We start from the raw sequence: 22,376 nt of genomic DNA, 5'->3' as shown, positions 1-22,376 counted from the left end.
TTTGGTTGTGTGGTATCATGTGACATTCAGATTACTGGTAGTGTTAGTTTGGTTGTGTGGTATCACGTGACATTCAGATTACTGGTAGTGTTAGTTTGGTTGTGCGGTATCATGTTACATTCAGATTACTGGTAGTGTGAGTTTGGTTGTGTGGTATCTTGTGACATTCAGATTACTGGTAGTGTGAGTTTGGTTGTGCGGTATCATGTGACATTCAGATTACTGGTAGTGTGAGTTTGGTTGTGTGGTATCATGTGACATTCAGATTACTGGTAGTATGAGTTTGGTTGTGCGGTATCATGTGACATTCAGATTACTGGTAGTGTGAGTTTGGTTGTGTGGTATCATGTGACATTCAGATTACTGGTAGTGTGAGTTTGGTTGTGCGGTATCATATGACATTCAGATTACTGGTAGTGTGAGTTTGGTTGTGTGGTATCATATGACATTCAGATTACTGGTAGTGTGAGTTTGGTTGTGTGGTATCATATGACATTCAGATTACTGGTAGTGTTAGTTTGGTTGTGTGGTATCACGTGACATTCAGATTACTGGTAGTGTTAGTTTGGTTGTGCGGTATCATGTGACATTCAGATTACTGGTAGTGTGAGTTTGGTTGTGCGGTATCATATGACATTCAGATTACTGGTAGTGTGAGTTTGGTTGTGCGGTATCATATGACATTCAGATTACTGGTAGTGTGAGTTTGGTTGTGTGGTATCATATGACATTCAGATTACTGGTAGTGTGAGTTTGGTTGTGTGGTATCATGTGACATTCAGATTACTGGTAGTGTGAGTTTGGTTGTGCGGTATCATGTGACATTCAGATTACTGGTAGTGTTAGTTTGGTTGTGCGGTATCATGTGACATTCAGATTACTGGTAGTGTGAGTTTGGTTGTGCGGTATCATGTGACATTCAGATTACTGGTAGTGTGAGTTGGTTGTGCGGTATCATGTGACATTCAGATACTGGTAATGTGAGTTTGGTTGTGCGGTATCATGTGACATTCAGATTACTGGTAGTGTGAGTTTGGTTGTGCGGTATCATGTGACATTCAGATTACTGGTAGTGTGAGTTTGGTTGTGCGGTATCATGTGACATTCAGATTACTGGTAGTGTGAGTTTGGTTGTGCGGTATCATGTGACATTCAGATTACTGGTAGTGTGAGTTTGGTTGTGTGGTATCATGTGACATTCAGATTACTGGTAGTGTGAGTTTGGTTGTGTGGTATCATGTGACATTCAGATTACTGGTAGTGTGAGTTTGGTTGTGTGGTATTATGTGACATTCAGATTACTGGTAGTGTGAGTTTGGTTGTGCGGTACCATGTGACATTCAGATTACTGGTAGTGTGAGTTTGGTTGTGCGGTACCATGTGACATTCAGATTACTGGTAGTTTGAGTTTGGTTGTGTGGTAACATGTGACATTCAGATTACTGGTAGTGTGAGTTTGGTTGTGTGGTATCATGTTACATTTAGATTACTGGTAGTGTGAGTTTGGTTGTGTGGTATTATGTGACATTCAGATTACTGGTAGTGTGAGTTTGGTTGTGCGGTTTTATGTGACATTCAGATTACTGGTAGTGTGAGTTTGGTTGTGTGGTATCATGTGACATTCAGATTACTGGTAGTGTGAGTTTGGTTGTGCGGTACCATATGACGTTCAGATTACTGGTAGTGTGAGTTTGGTTGTGTGGTAACATGTGACATTCAGATTACTGGTAGTGTTAGTTTGGTTGTGTGGTATCATGTTACATTCAGATTACTGGTAGTGTGAGTTTGGTTGTGCGGTTTTATGTGACATTCAGATTACTGGTAGTGTTAGTTTGGTTGTGCGGTTTTATGTGACATTCAGATTACTGGTAGTGTGAGTTTGGTTGTGCGGTATCATGTGACATTCAGATTACTGGTAGTGTGAGTTTGGTTGTGCGGTATCATGTTACATACAGATTACTGGTAGTGTGAGTTTGGTTGTGCGGTATCATGTTACATACAGATTACTGGTAGTGTGAGTTTGGTTGTGCGGTATCTTGTGACAATCAGATTACTGGTAGTATGAGTTTGGTTGTGCGGTATTATGTGACATTCAGATTACTGGTAATGTGAGTTTGGATGTGTGGTATCATGTGACATTCAGATTACTGGTAGTGTGAGTTTGGTTGTGCGGTATCTTGTGACATTCAGATTACTGGTAGTGTGAGTTTGGTTGTGTGGTATCACGTGACATTCAGATTACTGGTAGTGTGAGTTTGGTTGTGCGGTATTATGTGACATTCAGATTACTGGTAATGTGAGTTTGGTTGTGTGGTATTATGTGACATTCAGATTACTGGTAGTGTGAGTTTGGTTGTGAGGTATCTTGTGACATACATATTACTGGTAGTGTGAGTTTGGTTGTGCGGTATTATGTGACATTCAGATTACTGGTAGTGTGAGTTTGGTTGTGCGGTATCATGTGACATTCAGATTACTGGTAGTGTGAGTTTGGTTGTGTGGTATCACGTGACATTCAGATTACTGGTAGTGTTAGTTTGGTTGTGTGGTATCACGTGACATTCAGATTACTGGTAGTGTGAGTTTGGTTGTGTGGTATCATGTTACATTCAGATTACTGGTAGTGTGAGTTTGGTTGTGTGGTATCATGTGACATTCAGATTACTGGTAGTGTGAGTTTGGTTGTGTGGTATCATATGACATTCAGATTACTGGTAGTGTGAGTTTGGTTGTGCGGTATCATGTGACATTGAGATTACTGGTAGTGTTAGTTTGGTTGTGTGGTATCACGTGACATTCAGATTACTGGTAGTGTGAGTTTGGTTGTGTGGTATCATGTTACATTCAGATTACTGGTAGTGTGAGTTTGGTTGTGTGGTATCATGTTACATTCAGATTACTGGTAGTGTGAGTTTGGTTGTGCGGTATCATATGACATTCAGATTACTGGTAGTGTGAGTTTGGTTGTGTGGTATCTTGTGACATTCAGATTACTGGTAGTGTGAGTTTGGTTCTGCGGTATCATGTGACATTCAGATAACTGGTAATGTGAGTTTGGTTGTGCGGTATCATGTGACATTCAGATAACTGGTAATGTGAGTTTGGTTGTGCGGTATCATGTGACATTCAGATAACTGGTAATGTGAGTTTGGTTGTGCGGTATCATGTGACATTCAGATAACTGGTAATGTGAGTTTGGTTGTGCGGTATCATGTGACATTCAGATAACTGGTAATGTGAGTTTAGTTGTGCGGTATCTTGTTACATTCAGATTACTGGTAATGTGAGTTTGGTTGTGTGGTATCATGTTACATTTAGATTACTGGTAGTGTGAGTTTAGTTGTGCGGTATCATATGACATTCAGATTACTGGTAGTGTGAGTTTGGTTGTGTGGTATCATGTGACATTCAGATTACTGGTAGTGTGAGTTTGGTTGTGTGGTATTATGTGACATTCAGATTACTGGTAGTGTGAGTTTGGTTGTGCGGTACCATGTGACATTCAGATTACTGGTAGTGTGAGTTTGGTTGTGCGGTACCATGTGACATTCAGATTACTGGTAGTTTGAGTTTGGTTGTGTGGTAACATGTGACATTCAGATTACTGGTAGTGTGAGTTTGGTTGTGTGGTATCATGTTACATTTAGATTACTGGTAGTGTGAGTTTGGTTGTGTGGTATTATGTGACATTCAGATTACTGGTAGTGTGAGTTTGGTTGTGCGGTTTTATGTGACATTCAGATTACTGGTAGTGTGAGTTTGGTTGTGTGGTATCATGTGACATTCAGATTACTGGTAGTGTGAGTTTGGTTGTGCGGTACCATATGACGTTCAGATTACTGGTAGTGTGAGTTTGGTTGTGTGGTATCATGTGACATTCAGATTACTGGTAGTGTTAGTTTGGTTGTGTGGTATCATGTTACATTCAGATTACTGGTAGTGTGAGTTTGGTTGTGCGGTATCATGTGACATTCAGATTACTGGTAGTGTTAGTTTGGTTGTGCGGTTTTATGTGACATTCAGATTACTGGTAGTGTGAGTTTGGTTGTGCGGTATCATGTGACATTCAGATTACTGGTAGTGTGAGTTTGGTTGTGCGGTATCATGTTACATACAGATTACTGGTAGTGTGAGTTTGGTTGTGCGGTATCATGTTACATACAGATTACTGGTAGTGTGAGTTTGGTTGTGCGGTATCATGTTACATACAGATTACTGGTAGTGTGAGTTTGGTTGTGCGGTATCATGTTACATTCAGATTACTGGTAGTGTGAGTTTAGTTGTGCGGTATCATGTTACATTCAGATTACTGGTAGTGTGAGTTTAGTTGTGCGGTATCACGTGACATTCAGATTACTGGTAGTGTTAGTTTGTTATTGTTTTTAAGACCAGTTGTTTGACGCTAGCATGAGTTTTGCTCGTTTGTCGCTCGGTGAGATCGAACTAGAAAATCAAACATCGAAATGACGCTGATGATGTATATTCCACATTTGTAATTTTGCTGATCAATTTAAGACAGTCGGTACGTATATTTGTCAGAGACGTGCACATAATCAGTGGTGTGAGGTTCGTCTTCGTTGGGAAGCTAAAATAATGGCCTACCCTATGCTACCCTAGTCGCTGACTTCATGACAGGACAACAGAGAGTACATTGATGTGAAAGGTCTCCTGTGTTATATAAAAGGTAGTTAAACGCTACTGAAAGAAAATTCCGCCTCAAAATGGCATTGGCTGTTGACTGAGCGATAAAAACAGCAAACCAATTGACAGATATTTCAAAAATACACCTGTTGTAATTATGGAGTCAATATACTTAACTAGTCCCCGGATCGGAAAACGGTCCGTCCGGAATACGGGGACTATTCAAGTCTTTGTATCGACGACCTTATTTAAACAACAGATCCTTCATCAAATATTGAATATTGGTATGGTCTGTGAACGCGTATTGTTATCATGGACAACCCTGATGACAGTATGTATGTCAGTTTGTTAGAAACATCTTTGCGGGGTAAGGGTGGGGTTAGACATGGGTAGGTGGACGTCCTTCCGTTCTGCCGTCCTTCCGGTTTCCATCTTGTCCGGGCTCTGTCTCCTACACTCCTTGATACTAGAACGTCACACATGGTTCATGGGTTCACGTAGGTCAGTTGGTGTGTCATGTGTCAATGTTTTGACACTCTGACCTACATTTTGACCTTTGACCTACATCAAAGAAAGCATTTGTCCGGACCCTATCTCTTACACGACTTTGCACTGGAACTAAGGAAGGCGGTGTGTCATGTGTCAAAATTAGGTCACTCTGACCTACATTTTAACAGTTGACCTAAATCAGAGAAAGATCGTCAAAGCTCTATCATATCTTTACACCGACAGGTATTTTGATCTTTGACAAAAAATGGAAAAAGAAAAAATGAAGAAGAAAAAAGTTTGTCAGGGCTGTATTTCATAAAACAAGCATATTGTATGCATTCCTAACATAAACTTTCACATCCGGTGGAAGAATTGTGTCTTGGTGATATCAACATGCACCGTTTGATAGAGTATAGTTTCATTATATACTATATGATTTCACTCGATCTTAAATCATATTCCAGCTGTTTCGATTTCATCCTTTCCTGGGCAGTCATGATGTTTTTAACGATTTATTTGCCTCACATTCCTGCCATGTCTCCCTCCGTCCTAAGTTTCAAATAATTGTGTTAGCAATGATAGCCCTCCGCCTGTTTTATGTTTGGGTTGATACAATTAGGTTCCGACGGCAAGATCCAGGGACCGCATGCCACATGGATATACCGGATGCTCTCTCGGAAATATAGAATAATGTTTAAAATTTCCATGGTGGAATCTGTCGATGTCGCGTTTTATTTTTATTGTGATATACGGGGGTAGTCGTCGGTGTACCAGCTACCTCACCTTTAACGACGTAATAAACCTATCCTGAATATGTACAGGCCCTATGTACGTCCTGGTGTGTTTATTTTACAGCAGTTTCATCGAGCAGTAATTTCCAGCTTCCTGTGAATGATACGGTTTATATATATTGAAATACATCATCATGTCACTACCAGTATTTTGATTTTAATGGAGTGAGTCTCGGCGCTCTATTAGGCAGGCTTTTCTCCCCGATTTACTAATAGCGGAGACGGATATAGCAAAGTAATGTATTCACAGCATTAAAGGTTTTTATATGGAACCAAGAGTATTATGGTGTGGCGTTGTACGTTCCACGCTCCGGCGTTGTCCTGTCCGGAATCTCCTCCCTCCGTTTCGCCAATGGTAGGCTGTATAATCGTGATATTCCATGGTGTTTTCTCAGTGGCTAATATCGTCTAAAGTCGTGTTATCGAGTTTTTCTTTTATATATATATATGATAATGATATGTCAACTTTTTGTATGTTTATTCCTGAGTGACGTTTCACTTTAACAAATTGTGTTATGAGTTATAGGAGTTTGGTCTATCTCAGTATTTTAGTCTTCCCCGGAGACTTCATTATCAAGCGATCTATATGAAACTATGCAGAATTTCGCCGATGAATTCTTGTGATTCCCATACTGCGTGTATTTCAATGGAATGATCTCCGGCACTACCCTCCGCGGGGAAATAATATTACAACACCGATTCGCTGGGCCCGTTTGATTGTAAACAAGGGAGACAATCCGTTTCTACTGTTTATGACACTCTACTCCTTCGTTTTTTTTCTGTTAATGGACTTCTTTACCACAGATAAAATATGTTCAGTGTTCAGATGACGTACAAATCCTGCGGGCAGCATTTGAGAATTGTAGACATTTATCTCTGTATTAGCGCTGTCGAGAAATATACTTTTCGCAAACAAATGAAAATAAAAATATCTACATGGAGTATTCATAGGGAAGGGAATTTTGAATTTGCCTTGCCTAGGTGAAATTCGATGTCTAACATAATAAAACATCTCAAACAGGCAGTAAACGTCTTTATATAACAACGGTGTCATTAAGACCACATGAAACCCAGGAATGATGCTTTTATGTAAAACAAGGAAACCCAGTATCGGTATGGAGTGTTAAAAGTCAGCTTAAATCCTAGAGAAGCCTTCAATTCTCTATTCCTCTGGTCCTCATATGTGAATTCGGAAATAATTATCACTCGATAATGTTTCGGTAACCTTCCTGCCGTACTCTGTATTACGGAAGAAGCGGTTATATCGATAGATCGCGCCCATTCAAATTTCTTAATGGATATTCTATCAAATTTCTTCTCCCCTTTGGGAATCCGCTGTTGTAGCTCGGAGAGCGATCTATCGTGCGGATAATGTATCAACACCGACTGTGCGAGCTATCAATCAGCGTCCCCTCCACACTTGTTGCTGGTGAAGATGGCACGAAGGATCGACAATCCATATAAAACGTGGAGATAGACGGTGGAGAACTGTTCCGGATAGGTTAGACAGTATCTGATACCTCCATTGCCAGGTATCAAGTCCAGGGAGACCCTTTCATAATTGTTTATTGATGTTTTCATTAATGGGTATCCAATAGAAAACATTCACACAAAGATGTATGTAACGTTGTTCCGAGAATTTTTGTAATAGAGTTTTACGGAATAGTTATTTTACCATATACTTGACATTCAATAAAACTCCCTTTTTATGTTGTATATACGTAATTATAATTTGATTTAGAATTTGGTACAAATGGCAAATAAAGAATGCCGAGGTGTTCCAAACGTCGGATAATATAATACCTATTCATTAGGCCACTAAGTAGGAGCAGAAACTACCATTTTTATAGACTTTGGTATGTATCAGCCAGGGGACAGAACCCAAAGCCATAATTTCATAGGGGCAAAACACCCAATGAAAGACCAGGCGTGCGACAATGTCAAGGGAGATATCAGGAATGAGCAACCTGTTTAGGAATATAAAAAAGGGTAAGATTCCAAATTCAGTCGCCTCTTACTTATCATGGAATGATGACAGTAGGTAAATTGTTCACGCACTACCTACAAGGCAACGAGGAAATGTACAGCGTAAAGGTGATTGTGGTCAAAAGATGGTGCCTTCTATAAAACGACTAACCACAGACAGATCAGGTTAAGTTCATGTTTCATTGAGCTCATATGGTTTAAACATGCTTATGTCCGCTCGAAAACCGATGTAACATAACCGATTTTGTTACGGTACAATTATACTTATCTAAATTCAGGCGATACAGCTGAATGGTTTTAATCAGGAAAGGGAAACAGCTCAAAATAGGATCAACTCATACATGTCATTACGAGTAATATTGCGGATGGAACAAACTAGATATTACAAAGAAACCCTCCGATAGATCATCCCTGTTTAAAGTTACCGGAAATGCCGATGTCTTCCCAATACGTTATGCGTCTCCCTAGATAAAACGTCAAACTTGTTTAACGCCAAACGTTCACTGTGTATGACGTCATGCATGTTTGTAATGGGTGCAATGGTCACGGTGTGGTGATACGAAACTCGCCGCCATATTGTATGGAATTTACCAAGCTTCTACAGGAATAAAGCCTCTCATCAATAAGCTCGATCATATATGCTTTTCTTTGATGAACATAGACTGTACGTTTGTCTGTGTTGCCGCGAGTAGAATCAATGGTCACCATCGGGCCATTGAGACGCATTAGCATCTCTTCCTGTAAAATGCAACTATTCAAATTTTCAATCCTATACAGACTATCTTATTTGCATATTGGCTGCGTTGAATTCTATTTACAATGGTTATTGTCTGGCATGGAATAAAAGATTACATATTTTAGTCCCACATCCTAAGTTTATGAGGGCGTTCGTGTGAGAGCGAGATTGTGCCGACATCGTCACAGAGGGATATATTGTTATCATTTCCCCCGATTCGTATACTTCTGAAGTGTCACTGACGGCTTTCGATTGGGAAGATTCGGTATTAAAATTGCAAAGTGATTCAAATCTAAAGCAAGCAAGTTGATTTCAGATAAATCCGTCCTTGTGTGGTCCTGTAGATTCAGTACGGTAACCATAGTAACAGGACTAAGGCGATCACGTGTACAATGATAGTAGGGAGGTCACATGATCAACTATTACAAAGCACCATGCGATTTAAGGTGCTGGTCTATATAATTTGTATGCTTCGTCAAGAGAATTAGCAAGATTACCTTTAAAATTTATCAAAGACAACTTATATGATTATATAACTCTATGGCATGGCCGGTCTCGTCTTCAACAAGTCTAAGCCTTCTTATTAATTCTATAACTCTGTGGCATGGCTGGTATCCTCCTGAACAAGTCTAAGCCTTCTTAATTATTCTATAACTCTATGGCATGCCTGGTCCTCTCTCCTGAACAAGTCTTAGCCTTCTAATCAATTCTGTAACTCTATGGCATGGCTGGTCTCCTCCTTAACGAGCCTGAGCCTTCTAATCAATTCTATAACTCTATGGCATGGCTGGTCTCTCCTGAACGAGCCTGATCCTTCTAGTCAATGCTATAGCTCTATGACATAACTGGTTTCCTCTCCTGAACGAGTTTGAGCCTTCTTATTAATTCGATAACTCTATGGCATGGCTGGTCTCCTCCTGAACGAGCCTGATCGAGCCTTCTAATTAATCTTCCCTGCCCTATGGCAGCACTTTGCTTTTTTACAACGACATAAAGCCGTTATAAAATATTTAGTTTTGGAGTTATAGGAATGGAATTTGGTATGGAGGTTTCTAAGAATACTGATCAATACTGCCTTGTCTTGACAGTATCCTCGTGGGAGCAGTAAATGTAACATTTTAATGTTTCATACAGAAACATTGGGAATTTAATTCAATAAATATTTCAACATAAATTGATTTAAAATACTTGTAGAATTTGTCAGAAGTGCTGGTTCTGGCTGCTTTCATTCTGGGAACTGTTGCCCTGGAAACAGTGTCTGGAACCGTCGCCATGGGATACCACCATCCTTAGATGTATATTGAATCCGGCATTAAAGGTTTCCGTTCTTTATTCTTTCGGTTGTGAAGTCTTGAAAATTACATTCTGTGGAAGAAATTCATAGTTTGATCGTATTTATTAAAATTACTGCGAGATAAAATGAATGATAATAGTAATAACAAATTGAAATGAAATGCCACTAGCAAAACTTCACCACAGTCAAGTCCGCGACCGAGAGGAATATGAATATATTTATGATATGTGTACCATTCGTATCCATGTACTATATTCATTGCAATCTAGACGACTTGTCACTATGATCATGTCAGGGTATCGGGTTGGCTATTACTGCGCCATTGGGACGTTATTTTTAAGAACGTAGATGTGGCATAGTAGTATAAGCTGTAGGTATTTCTGGCTAGGCGATTTGGTACCGTAGATCGTGAGTTCGAGGCCCGGTCAGGGCACGAGTCATAAGGTTCTCTTCCTTCGTCAATTGTGTTTCTATGCTATATATATAAATACTGAATACACGATGTATGGGTCCGATCAGATTGAGACACGTTTTGAAGGTTCTATATGTATGTTCATTTTGGCTTCCAATGGGGAAGGTTGTGTACAGTTTTTACAATTCTTGTAGATATGACATATTATGGTAATCGATTGCACGAGAAAACAAGAATGAAAAAGAAAAGGAGTCCCGTAAAAGATAAACTGCCTCATTTATTGGACGGGAATAGTCATATACCAAAAAACAATGTTAACCTGGATATTGCTATCGTCGTTGTGTGATCATTGTGAAACACATAGCACAATTAAGTCATATTTGCAGATCTGTTCAAATAGTATTAGTATAACAGTGGTCATTGGGCAATTGATAAAAACTAACACGGCACGTGTACAATATATAAACATTATCTAATCTTGTTTGTAACAATCATTTTCATTGGCCTAGAATTTTTTGTTATCAGTCCGTTTTATAACGTCGCTTTTGATTGGCGGATGGAGCAGCGTAATGATTTGTAAGGGAAACGAGTCCATCAATAAAGTAAATTTTCGCATGATAAAGATTATATTATAAAAATGTTATATCTCCATAACATGAATATATTTATCCTTAAATAAAAAAAAAACCCAATCTTGTAACAATGGAAACGGTATCCTATAGTGTGTAAATGACGTCATGCTATTGTTCATGCCGTCAGATCATGGCCCCGGCATTGTATGACGTCTACCATGAATAATCGCTATAAGGAAAGTGTTGATGAATAGAATCTAACAGTCGTGCAGTCAGTGTAATACTGGATTTATCATTTTTAATTATATATGAACTTACAAAATAATCATACGAAATCAATAAACGGACAATCATGATATTTCTAGATCCTCTAGATTTTAACCACTTGGTACAATCGCCATGTGAGTATATATGTTGTGAAAATTAAATTTCCACATATTTCAGGAAAACAATTCATATACTGTAAGGTGGTCTGACTGTATCGACGCCCAGTTTAATTTTCCAAACACGATAGACTTCGCGTTACCAACTCGTGCTTGCCCTCTCCGTTTGGTATCGATCCGACTCACAGGGATGTTTGATACACACCAGTCTTGGTCTCCTGGGATCTTGGACTTGACACATTGGTCTGGGGATGTTTCTCAGATTACGGTTCGAAAACGGTTATCTCTATTATCAAATACGAATTATATGGTTGATGAGGCCTTTTTATTCAGCGTGGCTATCATTTCCACTTTTGTAAAAACATGAAAAACATGTTGTTTTTTTTTTTTTTAGAAGGAATCAATCGTTATGATATTTTGAAAAAAATACTGCCTTACCCAGAGATCAAACAGGCAGAGTAGGAGCTAACTGTTTAAGTGGAGAGAGAAGATGGGTCCATTAACGACTACAAGATCGGGAGTGGGGACGTCTATAATTGTAGAGACTCGCTATATCTGTATATATCAGGGATTGGGGACGTCTATTATTGTAGAGACTCGCTATATCTGTATATATCGGGAGTGGGGTGTCTGTTATTGTAGAGACTCGCTATATCTGTATATATCGGGAGTGGGGACGTCTATTATTGTAGAGACTCGCTATATATCTGTATATATCGGGATTGGGGACGTCTATTATTGTAGAGACTCGCTATATCTGTATATATCAGGATTGGGGACGTCTGTTATTGTAGAGACTCGCTATATCTGTATATATCGGGAGTGGGGTGTCTGTTATTGTAGAGACTCGCTATATCTGTATATATCGGGAGTGGGGTGTCTATTATTGTAGAGGCTCGCTATATCTGTATATATCGGGAGTGGGGTGTCTATTATTGTAGAGACTCGCTATATCTGTATATATCGGGAGTGGGGTGTCTATTATTGTAAGAGACTCGCTATATCTGTATATATCGGGAGTGGGGTGTCTATTATTGTAGAGACTCGCTATATCTGTATATATCGGGAGTGGGCCGGGGTGTCTATTATTGTAGAGACTCGCTATATCTGTATATATCGGGAGTGGGGTGTCTATTATTGTAGAGGCTCGCTATATCTGTATATATCGGGAGTGGGGTGTCTATTATTGTAGAGACTCGTTATATCTGTATATATCGGGAGTGGGGTGTCTATTATTGTAGAGACTCGCTATATCTGTATATATCGGGGAGTGGGGTGTCTATTATTGTAGAGACTCGCTATATCTGTATATATCGGGAGTGGGGTGTCTATTATTGTAGAGACTCGCTATATCTGTATATATCGGGAGTGGGGTGTCTGTTATTGTAGAGACTCGCTATATCTGTATATATCGGGAGTGGGGTGTCTATTATTGTAGAGACTCGCTATATCTGTATATATCGGGAGTGGAGTGTCTATTATTGTAGAGACTCGCTATATCTATATATCGGGGAGTGGGGTGTCTATTATTGTAGAGGCTCGCTATATCTGTATATATCGGGAGTGGGGACGTCTATTATTGTAGAGACTCGCTATATCTGTATATATCGGGAGTGGGGTGTCTATTATTGTAGAGACTCGCTATATCTATATATCGGGGAGTGGGGTGTCTATTATTGTAGAGACTCGCTATATCTATATATATCGGGGAGTGGGGACGTCTATTATTGTAGAGACTCGCTATATCTATATATATCGGGAGTGGGGTGTCTATTATTGTAGAGACTCGCTATATCTGTATATATCGGGAGTGGGGTGTCTATTATTGTAGAGACTCGCTATATCTGTATATATCGGGAGTGGGGTGTCTATTATTGTAGAGACTCGCTATATCTGTATATATCGGGAGTGGGGTGTCTATTATTGTATAGACTCGCTATATCTGTATATATCGGGAGTGGGATGTCTATTATTGTAGAGGCTCGCTATATCTGTATATATCGGGAGTGGGGTGTCTATTATTGTAGAGACTCGCTATATCTATATATCGGGAGTGGGGTGTCTGTTATTGTAGAGACTCGCTATATCTGTATATATCGGGGAGTGGGGTGTCTGTTATTGTAGAGACTCGCTATATCTGTATATATCGGGGAGTGGGGTGTCTATTATTGTAGAGGCTCGCTATATCTGTATATATCGGGAGTGGGGTGTCTATTATTGTAGAGGCTCGCTATGTCTGTATTCATTAGGAGTGGGGTGTCTATTATTGTAGAGACTCGCTATATCTGTATATATCGGGGAGTGGGGTGTCTATTATTGTAGAGACTCGCTATATCTGTATATATCGGGAGTGGGGTGTCTATTATTGTAGAGGCTCGCTATGTCTGTATTCATTAGGAGTGGGGTGTCTATTATTGTAGAGACTCGCTATATCTGTATATATCGGGAGTGGGGTGTCTATTATTGTAGAGACTCGCTATATCTGTATATATCGGGAGTGGGGTGTCTATTATTGTAGAGACTCGCTATATCTGTATATATCGGGAGTGGGGTGTCTGTTATTGTAGAGACTCGCTATATCTGTATATATCGGGAGTGGGGTGTCTATTATTGTAGAGACTCGCTATATCTGTATATATCGGGAGTGGAGTGTCTATTATTGTAGAGACTCGCTATATCTATATATCGGGGAGTGGGGTGTCTATTATTGTAGAGGCTCGCTATATCTGCATATATCGGGAGTGGGGACGTCTATTATTGTAGAGACTCGCTATATCTGTATATATCGGGAGTGGGGTGTCTATTATTGTAGAGACTCGCTATATCTGTATATATCGGGAGTGGGGTGTCTATTATTGTAGAGACTCGCTATATCTATATATCGGGGAGTGGGGTGTCTATTATTGTAGAGACTCGCTATATCTATATATATCGGGGAGTGGGGACGTCTATTATTGTAGAGACTCGCTATATCTATATATATCGGGAGTGGGGTGTCTATTATTGTAGAGACTCGCTATATCTGTATATATCGGGAGTGGGGTGTCTATTATTGTAGAGACTCGCTATATCTGTATATATCGGGAGTGGGGTGTCTATTATTGTAGAGACTCGCTATATCTGTATATATCGGGAGTGGGGTGTCTATTATTGTATAGACTCGCTATATCTGTATATATCGGGAGTGGGATGTCTATTATTGTAGAGGCTCGCTATATCTGTATATATCGGGAGTGGGGTGTCTATTATTGTAGAGACTCGCTATATCTATATATCGGGGAGTGGGGTGTCTATTATTGTAGAGACTCGCTATATCTATATATCGGGAGTGGGGTGTCTGTTATTGTAGAGACTCGCTATATCTGTATATATCGGGGAGTGGGGTGTCTGTTATTGTAGAGACTCGCTATATCTGTATATATCGGGGAGTGGGGTGTCTATTATTGTAGAGGCTCGCTATATCTGTATATATCGGGAGTGGGGTGTCTATTATTGTAGAGGCTCGCTATGTCTGTATTCATTAGGAGTGGGGTGTCTATTATTGTAGAGACTCGCTATATCTGTATATATCGGGAGTGGGGTGTCTATTATTGTAGAGACTCGCTATATCTGTATATATCGGGGAGTGGGGTGTCTATTATTGTAGAGACTCGCTATATCTGTATATATCGGGAGTGGGGTGTCTATTATTGTAGAGACTCGCTATATCTGTATATATCGGGAGTGGGGTGTCTATTATTGTAGAGACTCGCTATATCTGTATATATCGGGAGTGGGATGTCTATTATTGTAGAGACTCGCTATATCTGTATATATCGGGAGTGGGGTGTCTATTATTGTAGAGACTCGCTATATCTGTATATATCGGGAGTGGGGTGTCTATTATTGTAGAGGTTCGCTATATCTGTATATATCGGGAGTGGGGTGTCTATTATTGTAGAGGTTCGCTATATCTGTATATATCGGGAGTGGGATATCTATTATTGTAGAGACTCGCTATATCTGTATATATCGGGAGTGGGGTGTCTATTATTGTAGAGGCTCGCTATATCTGTATATATCGGGATTGGGGTGTCTATTATTGTAGAGACTCGCTATATCTGTATATATCGGGATTGGGGTGTCTATTATTGTAGAGACTCGCTATATCTGTATATATCGGGAGTGGGGTGTCTATTATTGTAGAGACTCGCTATATCTGTATATATCGGGGAGTGGGGTGTCTATTATTGTAGAGACTCGCTATATCTGTATATATCGGGGAGTGGGGTGTCTATTATTGTAGAGACTCGCTATATCTGTATATATCGGGATTGGGGTGTCTATTATTGTAGAGACTCGCTATATCTGTATATATCGGGAGTGGGGTGTCTATTATTGTAGAGACTCGCTATATCTGTATATATTGGGAGTGGGGTGTCTATTACTGTAGAGACTCGCTATATCTGTATTCATTAGGAGTGGGGTGTCTTTGTCAATGGGGAAATCAGTGTTTTAGTGACAGGGTGTTAATCGCATGGAAATTGAAATCCTGGCCTGCGAAATGTCTGTATCGAAGGTTGTAGCGAATAGGGTGGAGTGTGATTTAAGAAGCTTCCTGAAGAAAGATATAAATTAAAAGACAAGATCACGTTTTTTTAATTGATAAGGTGCCCTTGATATATAATTTGTTAGCTATATAAGGCATTCAAAGCAGGACTGAATAGGAAGTAATTCTCTAAATCTGTCTCGATATTACGGGGCGTAGATAATCCAGCCTAGTAAAGCCGAGCATTACAGCGAGATACGAGTTAACATCAACATCAGGTGTCAGTTATTTATAGTTACATGTAATACAAAAACAGATAATCTAGCAATTTAATGTTATTGTGTTCTCTCCAAACATCGCACGAGGAGACACATAAATAGAGCCGAGTAAGAAAGGTCTTTTGAAAAGACAGCCAGCAAAGTTGACTTTATTTGACATGAGTAAATAATTATTCGATATGATTGATAATAACTCTCTAGTTACTTGTGGAATGCTGGAAAAATATAGGTGTTCCATCGCTCACCAGGCCGCGCTGATCACACTCATCGGCAGAATAGGCGGCCACGTAGACGTTGACGGGGATTTGATATTTTCCTCGAAATGGACATACAATTGTACATTTAATTTGATCGTCCGAGTGGGTTACCTCTCCGACGACGTGAGTTTCCCCTGAGCAATCCAACTTCTAGACCTTCTCAATCAGAGTCGATACTTTGTTTGGATTTTGTTTTAAGAGAAAGTTTTATTATTTTAAGACGCTGATTGCGCCTTCAGTGCGAACGGATTTATATGCAGGCATCTCAAGACGGCGAAAAGCTGTCATCATAAACATACATTTTCTTCAATGAAAGACTAGTATACATGGGCTTGTTTGATTAGTAGGGGGAGTTGGACAGTGCGTATTGGCTATTAGGAACTCATCGAATGTAACTTACGACAAAGAGGAGGAAAATGAAAGTGATGCGCGTTTGTCTCACGATGTTAGTGGCGAGAAAACGTGAGAAGGGGGTTAACTGCATTGTATTGTAAAGCTTTGTCTATATTTGTCGCGAGAGGCTTCTGTCTGGTTTGGATATATGGAGATTCCGGAAAGTAAATTCATACAAGATAACAAGAAGCTAATCTCATCAGACATCGTATTTAAGGCTCGTTTTGTATACGAGATCCGTGTTATATATAGATCAGCGTCTTAAATAGCGTGACGGTGCTTAATTCGTCTGCCGCCTCGCCTTCTTGCCAATATCAAATGTGGATCACGTGACATCCACGCCGAGCCGGAAGATGACGACCCATAATGCACCAAATCAACAAAATTAGCCCTAAGTACAATTCAGCACGACAGAACACATACATCAGTATTGTGAGAGTGACAAGAGCGAACCAGACTACGTGTTTATATCTAAACAACAGTGCAAAGTTTACAACAGCAGTCTATTTCAGAGACAATATGTCGTCTGCTCAGGGGACATAAGAGAAACCAAAATTGATCTTCGGACTCCATTTGTAACCTCCCAAAACCACTGTTGTTACTTTGCTACATTGTACGTTGCCTCGTCCACATTGTATCCCTCTGTATTCAGATCTTCATGTTACCTTCTTGAATAAATCAAATTTCGGTCGTATTGCAGAAATCAATGACAAGTTACCAACACTATACATTTTAAAGTTCGTACTTAAAATAGGAACTCTTATCGTTTTCCTTTCAAAAGAAAGGGTTACATAACAATTACATTTGTCTTAAAGGTTGTACTCGCCGATGTCAGAAAACTTTAAATCACACATAAATCGTTATGATCGACAGATGGCCATTCGTACTTCCATTGACTTATTGGAAAGTCCAGTAGCAAACTTGACCAGAACATTACTTGCTTGTAATTAGTCCGGTCTACAAAAACTATCGGTGTACAAGCTATGTTTGAGGAAGCGGCAATACGTATCGAAAGTGAGGCGACATCAACACGGCGATTTAGGATAAAATATATACGCCGTGTCCCATTCTGAACCCATCGGGTATTATCCCCGAAATACTCTACGGTACATTGTAATAATATATTCCCCGAGGAGTTCCGGATGCGCCTCACCCAATCCCAGCAACTTCCTAGTTCCCGCTGTATGAACTTATTTTACCTCAGTTACAAAGCCGTTACTGAGATATAGAAAAAAACAATGTTCACTTATATTCCGTGTACATGAAACTGTCTAGGATTTGGCATGGCATACATACTTTCACCCAAATCTGTACCCCGTCCGGATCAAGTAAGATGTCAATTTTTTATAAGATTTACGATTTCATAAAAAAGGGGATCTGACTTACGCTGACGACAAGCGAGGTGGTCAATGTAAAGAGGGGTGTTCTAAAGAGGTTGATTATCTTGTTATCGTATCTACTTACATGGTTAATGTAACAATCAATACATCCCGGCCATACCTAGATAAACATGACGGGTGTCGACGACAGAAGACGCCAGACCTTCTGGAACACACTGTCCAATCGTACCTATATTTACATGGCGGATGTCGGCTAAAGGGGGCGTTCGACCTTATGGAACACCATGTCCGATCGTACCTAGAGAGAGGACGCTCAATTCGTACGAAAACAAAGTATAATTCTCCATGTATTATCATTGTCTCCGGACCAATAAATTTGGAGTTTAATTACGGCTAATTATTCTTGTGGTTTTAAGCCCGACAGGTTGGCTGGAACGCAAAATGAGAATTTTGAAAATGAAATGGAAAGTCACGGGCGATTTCTATAGTATTACTAGTGGTAGGGTTTATACGTGTTCACATTCAGTCGTTTTTACCCCTTGTGGTGTGGAGTTGGACTGATCCAGCATTGCTCCCTTGATGAGTTACATTGTGTTATAATCAACCATGCTTGTCTCCTTGCTAACGCAAACTCGGCTGGTATTCCCATTGGACAGCCTTATTATTCCGTATACGTACCGTGTGCTCACTGAAAGTCGCTACGTATACACTACTAGTATAGAACAGGTGATCATCAGACCATGGTTGAAAGATTAGCTCAGTGATTAGACTTTTGTGTTACATACAATCACTTTACAATACTCAATACCGTAAAACATTACAAGATTTGTGTATATACCTTACTCATTATATTTAACTCTTGTGTACACGTATATGTTTTGAGCACATTCACATCATGAATAATTCAGTTCAATATGTATCGAATTGAGCGCCTGTCGGTATCATTAGGTACCAGACAACAGGTAAAACGCTCATCGCGTGCAGGTTGTCTGTTGTACGGACGAGACAGACGGGTCAGCTGCCCACGCGCACACAGTGGTCAATGGACATATACAACGTATATATAATACAGAGCTGTCGTATTGACTTGGACGGTCTTAGATTCGGAGACAGCGAAACAGTTCTTCTCGCCGACATTTGGAATGACTCTCTTGGCATATTAACACGTGGATGTTGTTCTGGGTATCAGCCTGTCGAGCCGTGCCTACAAACAACTGTTCGACTTATTTCGCTGTGAGGGTCCCACGCGCATGATTTAACATTTCGTAGTTTGGATGTAATTTCTCTTGTTTGGGAGATAGGAAGTGCAAGGCGATAGTCCTATATTCTTTTTGGCTTTATTTGATTTTGAAAACTGAAAAATCAATTTAGACAGAGAAGGTAACCAGTATGACTTGGAAACAGTAGGAAGACTCCAGGCCATGGGATGATTTGTGCGTCTCGTTATTTCTATTTCAATTTACAAAGTGTGTTTGTTCTTTGGAGTTACGATAAAACTAAGGGAAAGCCATGTTGAAAATGTCTAAGATCGAAGTAACAGTTGCGGACGATCCTCCTGGAAAGGCCCAACCCAATGACTACCAGGTGAGATACAGGCGAGGTTTTTATTTTTGGGAGAGTGATGTTCAAACACATGGGAAATCTTCTTTAATAATGAAATATAACCAAGTGTTAGGATGGTAGACACGGGTTTGTATAAAGTTAACAGTCGTACTTATTCATTTACATAATCAACAACAACTATTTATATAATTATGTTTCCGTGTGTAAAGTATTGTTAGGGTCGTGAAGTGGCTATATCCTACTGATTTTATCAAGACCTACAACTTGTCCACTTTGAATTCACTTATCAATTAGGCGCCTATAGTTCGGATACAGGTCGGGATACAGGTCGGGATACAGTTCGGGATACAGGTCAGGATACAGTTCGGGATACAGGTCAGGTCGGGATACAGGTCGGGATACAGGTCAGGATACAGATCAGGATACATGTCGGGTCGGGATACAGGTCGGGATACAGGTCGGGATACAGGTCAGGATACAGGTCGGGATACAGGTCAGGTCGGGATACAGGTCGGGATACATGTCGGGATACAGGTCGGGATACAGGTCAGGATACAGGTCAGGATACAGGTCGGGATACAGGTCGGGATACAGGTCGGGATACATGTCAGGATACAGGTCGGAATACAGGTCGGGATACAGTTCGGATACAGGTCGGGTATGGATACAGGTCAGGATACAGGTCGGGATACAGCTCGGGATACAGGTCGGGTCGGGATACAGGTCGGAATACAGGTCGGGATACAGGTCAGGATACAGGTCGGGATACAGTTCGGGATACAGGTCGGGATACAGGTCAGGATACAGGTCAGGATACATGTCGGGTCGGGATACAGGTCGGGATACAGGTCGGGATACAGGTCAGGATACAGGTCGGGATACAGGTCAGGTCGGGATACAGGTCGGGATACATGTCGGGTCGGGATACAGGTCGGGATACAGGTCGGGATACAGGTCGGGATACAGGTCGGGATACAGGTCAGGATACAGGTCGGAATACAGGTCGGGATACAGGTCGGGATACAGTTCGGATACAGGTCGGGTATGGATACAGGTCAGGATACAGGTCGGGATACAGGTCGGGATACAGGTCGGGTCGGGATACAGGTCGGAATACAGGTCGGGATACAGGTCGGGATACAGTTCGGGATACAGGTCGGGATACAGATCGGGATACAGGTCGGGATACAGGTCGGGATACAGGTCGGGATACAGTTCGGGATACAGTTCGGGATACAGGTCAGGATACAGGTCGGGATACAGGTCGGGATACAGGTTGGGATACAGGTCGGGATACAGTTCGGGATACAGTTCGGGATACAGGTCAGGATACAGTTCGGGATACAGGTCAGGATACAGGTTGGGATACAGGTCAGGATACAGTTCGGGATACAGGTCAGGATACAGGTTGGGATACAGGTCAGGGTACAGGTCGGGATACAGGTCGGGATACAGGTTGGAATACAAATCGGGGATAACTTCTCAATTGAATGTACGCATTGGAGGCCAGAACAACCTCTTAAATCGGGGATAAAATACTTGTAACTTTGACGGTTTACAGTGGACCAATAACACGTCTCTTTACAGGTCGAATCTAAGACTTTTAGACCAAAAACTAAATCTGCATTCATTTCAGCTCAAAATTAAAAAAAAAAAAACAGAAAAAAAAAACAAAAAACAAATAACAAAAATAAATTAAAAAAAAAAACCACAACATTTTATTTCTCTTTCCAAATGATATTGCACAGGGAAATCTCTATTAGCTTATACTCTGGGCATGGTATCTGATGGGGACACTGCTGACATCTAGTCATCTGAAACATCTGGACCTAATGTCCCTAATATCATTAATTATTTTAGATTTTAGCAATATAGCTTATATAGTACAATTATATACTATATCGTTAAAAAACCCAACATGTTGGCGTTCAGAGAATTTCTCGTTACAGTAGATCTAGGAACATGTTCTTCTTTCGCCTAATACACAAATCTTTGACTTTAGGTGTTTGGGGGGGGGGGGGGGGGGGGGGGGGGGGGGGGGCGGGGCTGTTCTCCCTACTTTAAATCAACCACTATAAGAGTGTCTATACAAATTATCCGATCGAGGCCCGTAGTTGATAACTATATCATCGGCAGAAAAACAAAATATTTGTTCTTATTATAGTTGACACCCGCTATAAACCATAACACCTGTTACCGACCATTGCCATTGGTTCAGAAACATACAGGTTACACGCTCTAAAAATAGATTCATTTACCTGTGCTTGCTACACGGACAGGTAAATCTACACATCCGGCACAGATATCACGTCAGAGAACATTTGCAGTATACATGCAATGTAACATTTGGAATATATAGTGTAAAATTTGGAGTGTATAAACAGGTTAACATTTTTAGTATATAAACAGTGTAACATTTGGAGTATATATTTATAGTGTAACATTTGGAGTATACATTCATTGTAATATTTGGGAGTATAAATATAGGGTAACATTTGGAGTACATTAAGTGTAACATTTGGAGTTTATATACAATGTAACATTTGGAGTATATATACAGTGTAACATTTTGAGTATATATACAGTGTAACATTTGGAGTATATATACAATGTAACATTTGGAGTATGTATACAGTGTAACATTTGGAGTATATATACAGTGTAACATTTAGAGTATATATACAGTGTAACATTTGGAGTATATATACAGTGT

At 40.2% G+C, this 22,376-nt stretch overlaps 1 protein-coding gene across 4 annotated transcripts in view; it reads left to right on the top strand.

Moving 5' to 3' along the window:
- The window catches only part of LOC117343475 (putative sodium-coupled neutral amino acid transporter 11), a 78,177-nt gene that overhangs the window by 32,795 nt on the left and 23,006 nt on the right, over positions 1-22,376 (top strand). Inside the window, exon 1 of one of the 4 annotated variants that reach the window (XM_033905838.1) lies at positions 19,005-19,684. The exons of 2 other annotated variants lie outside the window; for them this stretch is intronic. In XM_033905838.1, coding sequence (XP_033761729.1) covers positions 19,610-19,684 — 75 coding nt within the window. In that variant the 5' untranslated portion in view covers positions 19,005-19,609. Of the gene's footprint in view, positions 1-19,004; positions 19,685-22,376 lie in introns of those variants that run through there. One more of the 4 variants, XM_033905839.1, reaches the window with a different exon arrangement.

Source organism: Pecten maximus, chromosome 15 (genome assembly GCF_902652985.1).
Source record: "Pecten maximus chromosome 15, xPecMax1.1, whole genome shotgun sequence".
Lineage (NCBI taxonomy): Eukaryota > Metazoa > Mollusca > Bivalvia > Pectinida > Pectinidae > Pecten > Pecten maximus.
The sequence above is the reverse complement of the archived record's forward strand: the minus strand, read 5'-3'. Positions and strand labels throughout refer to the sequence as shown.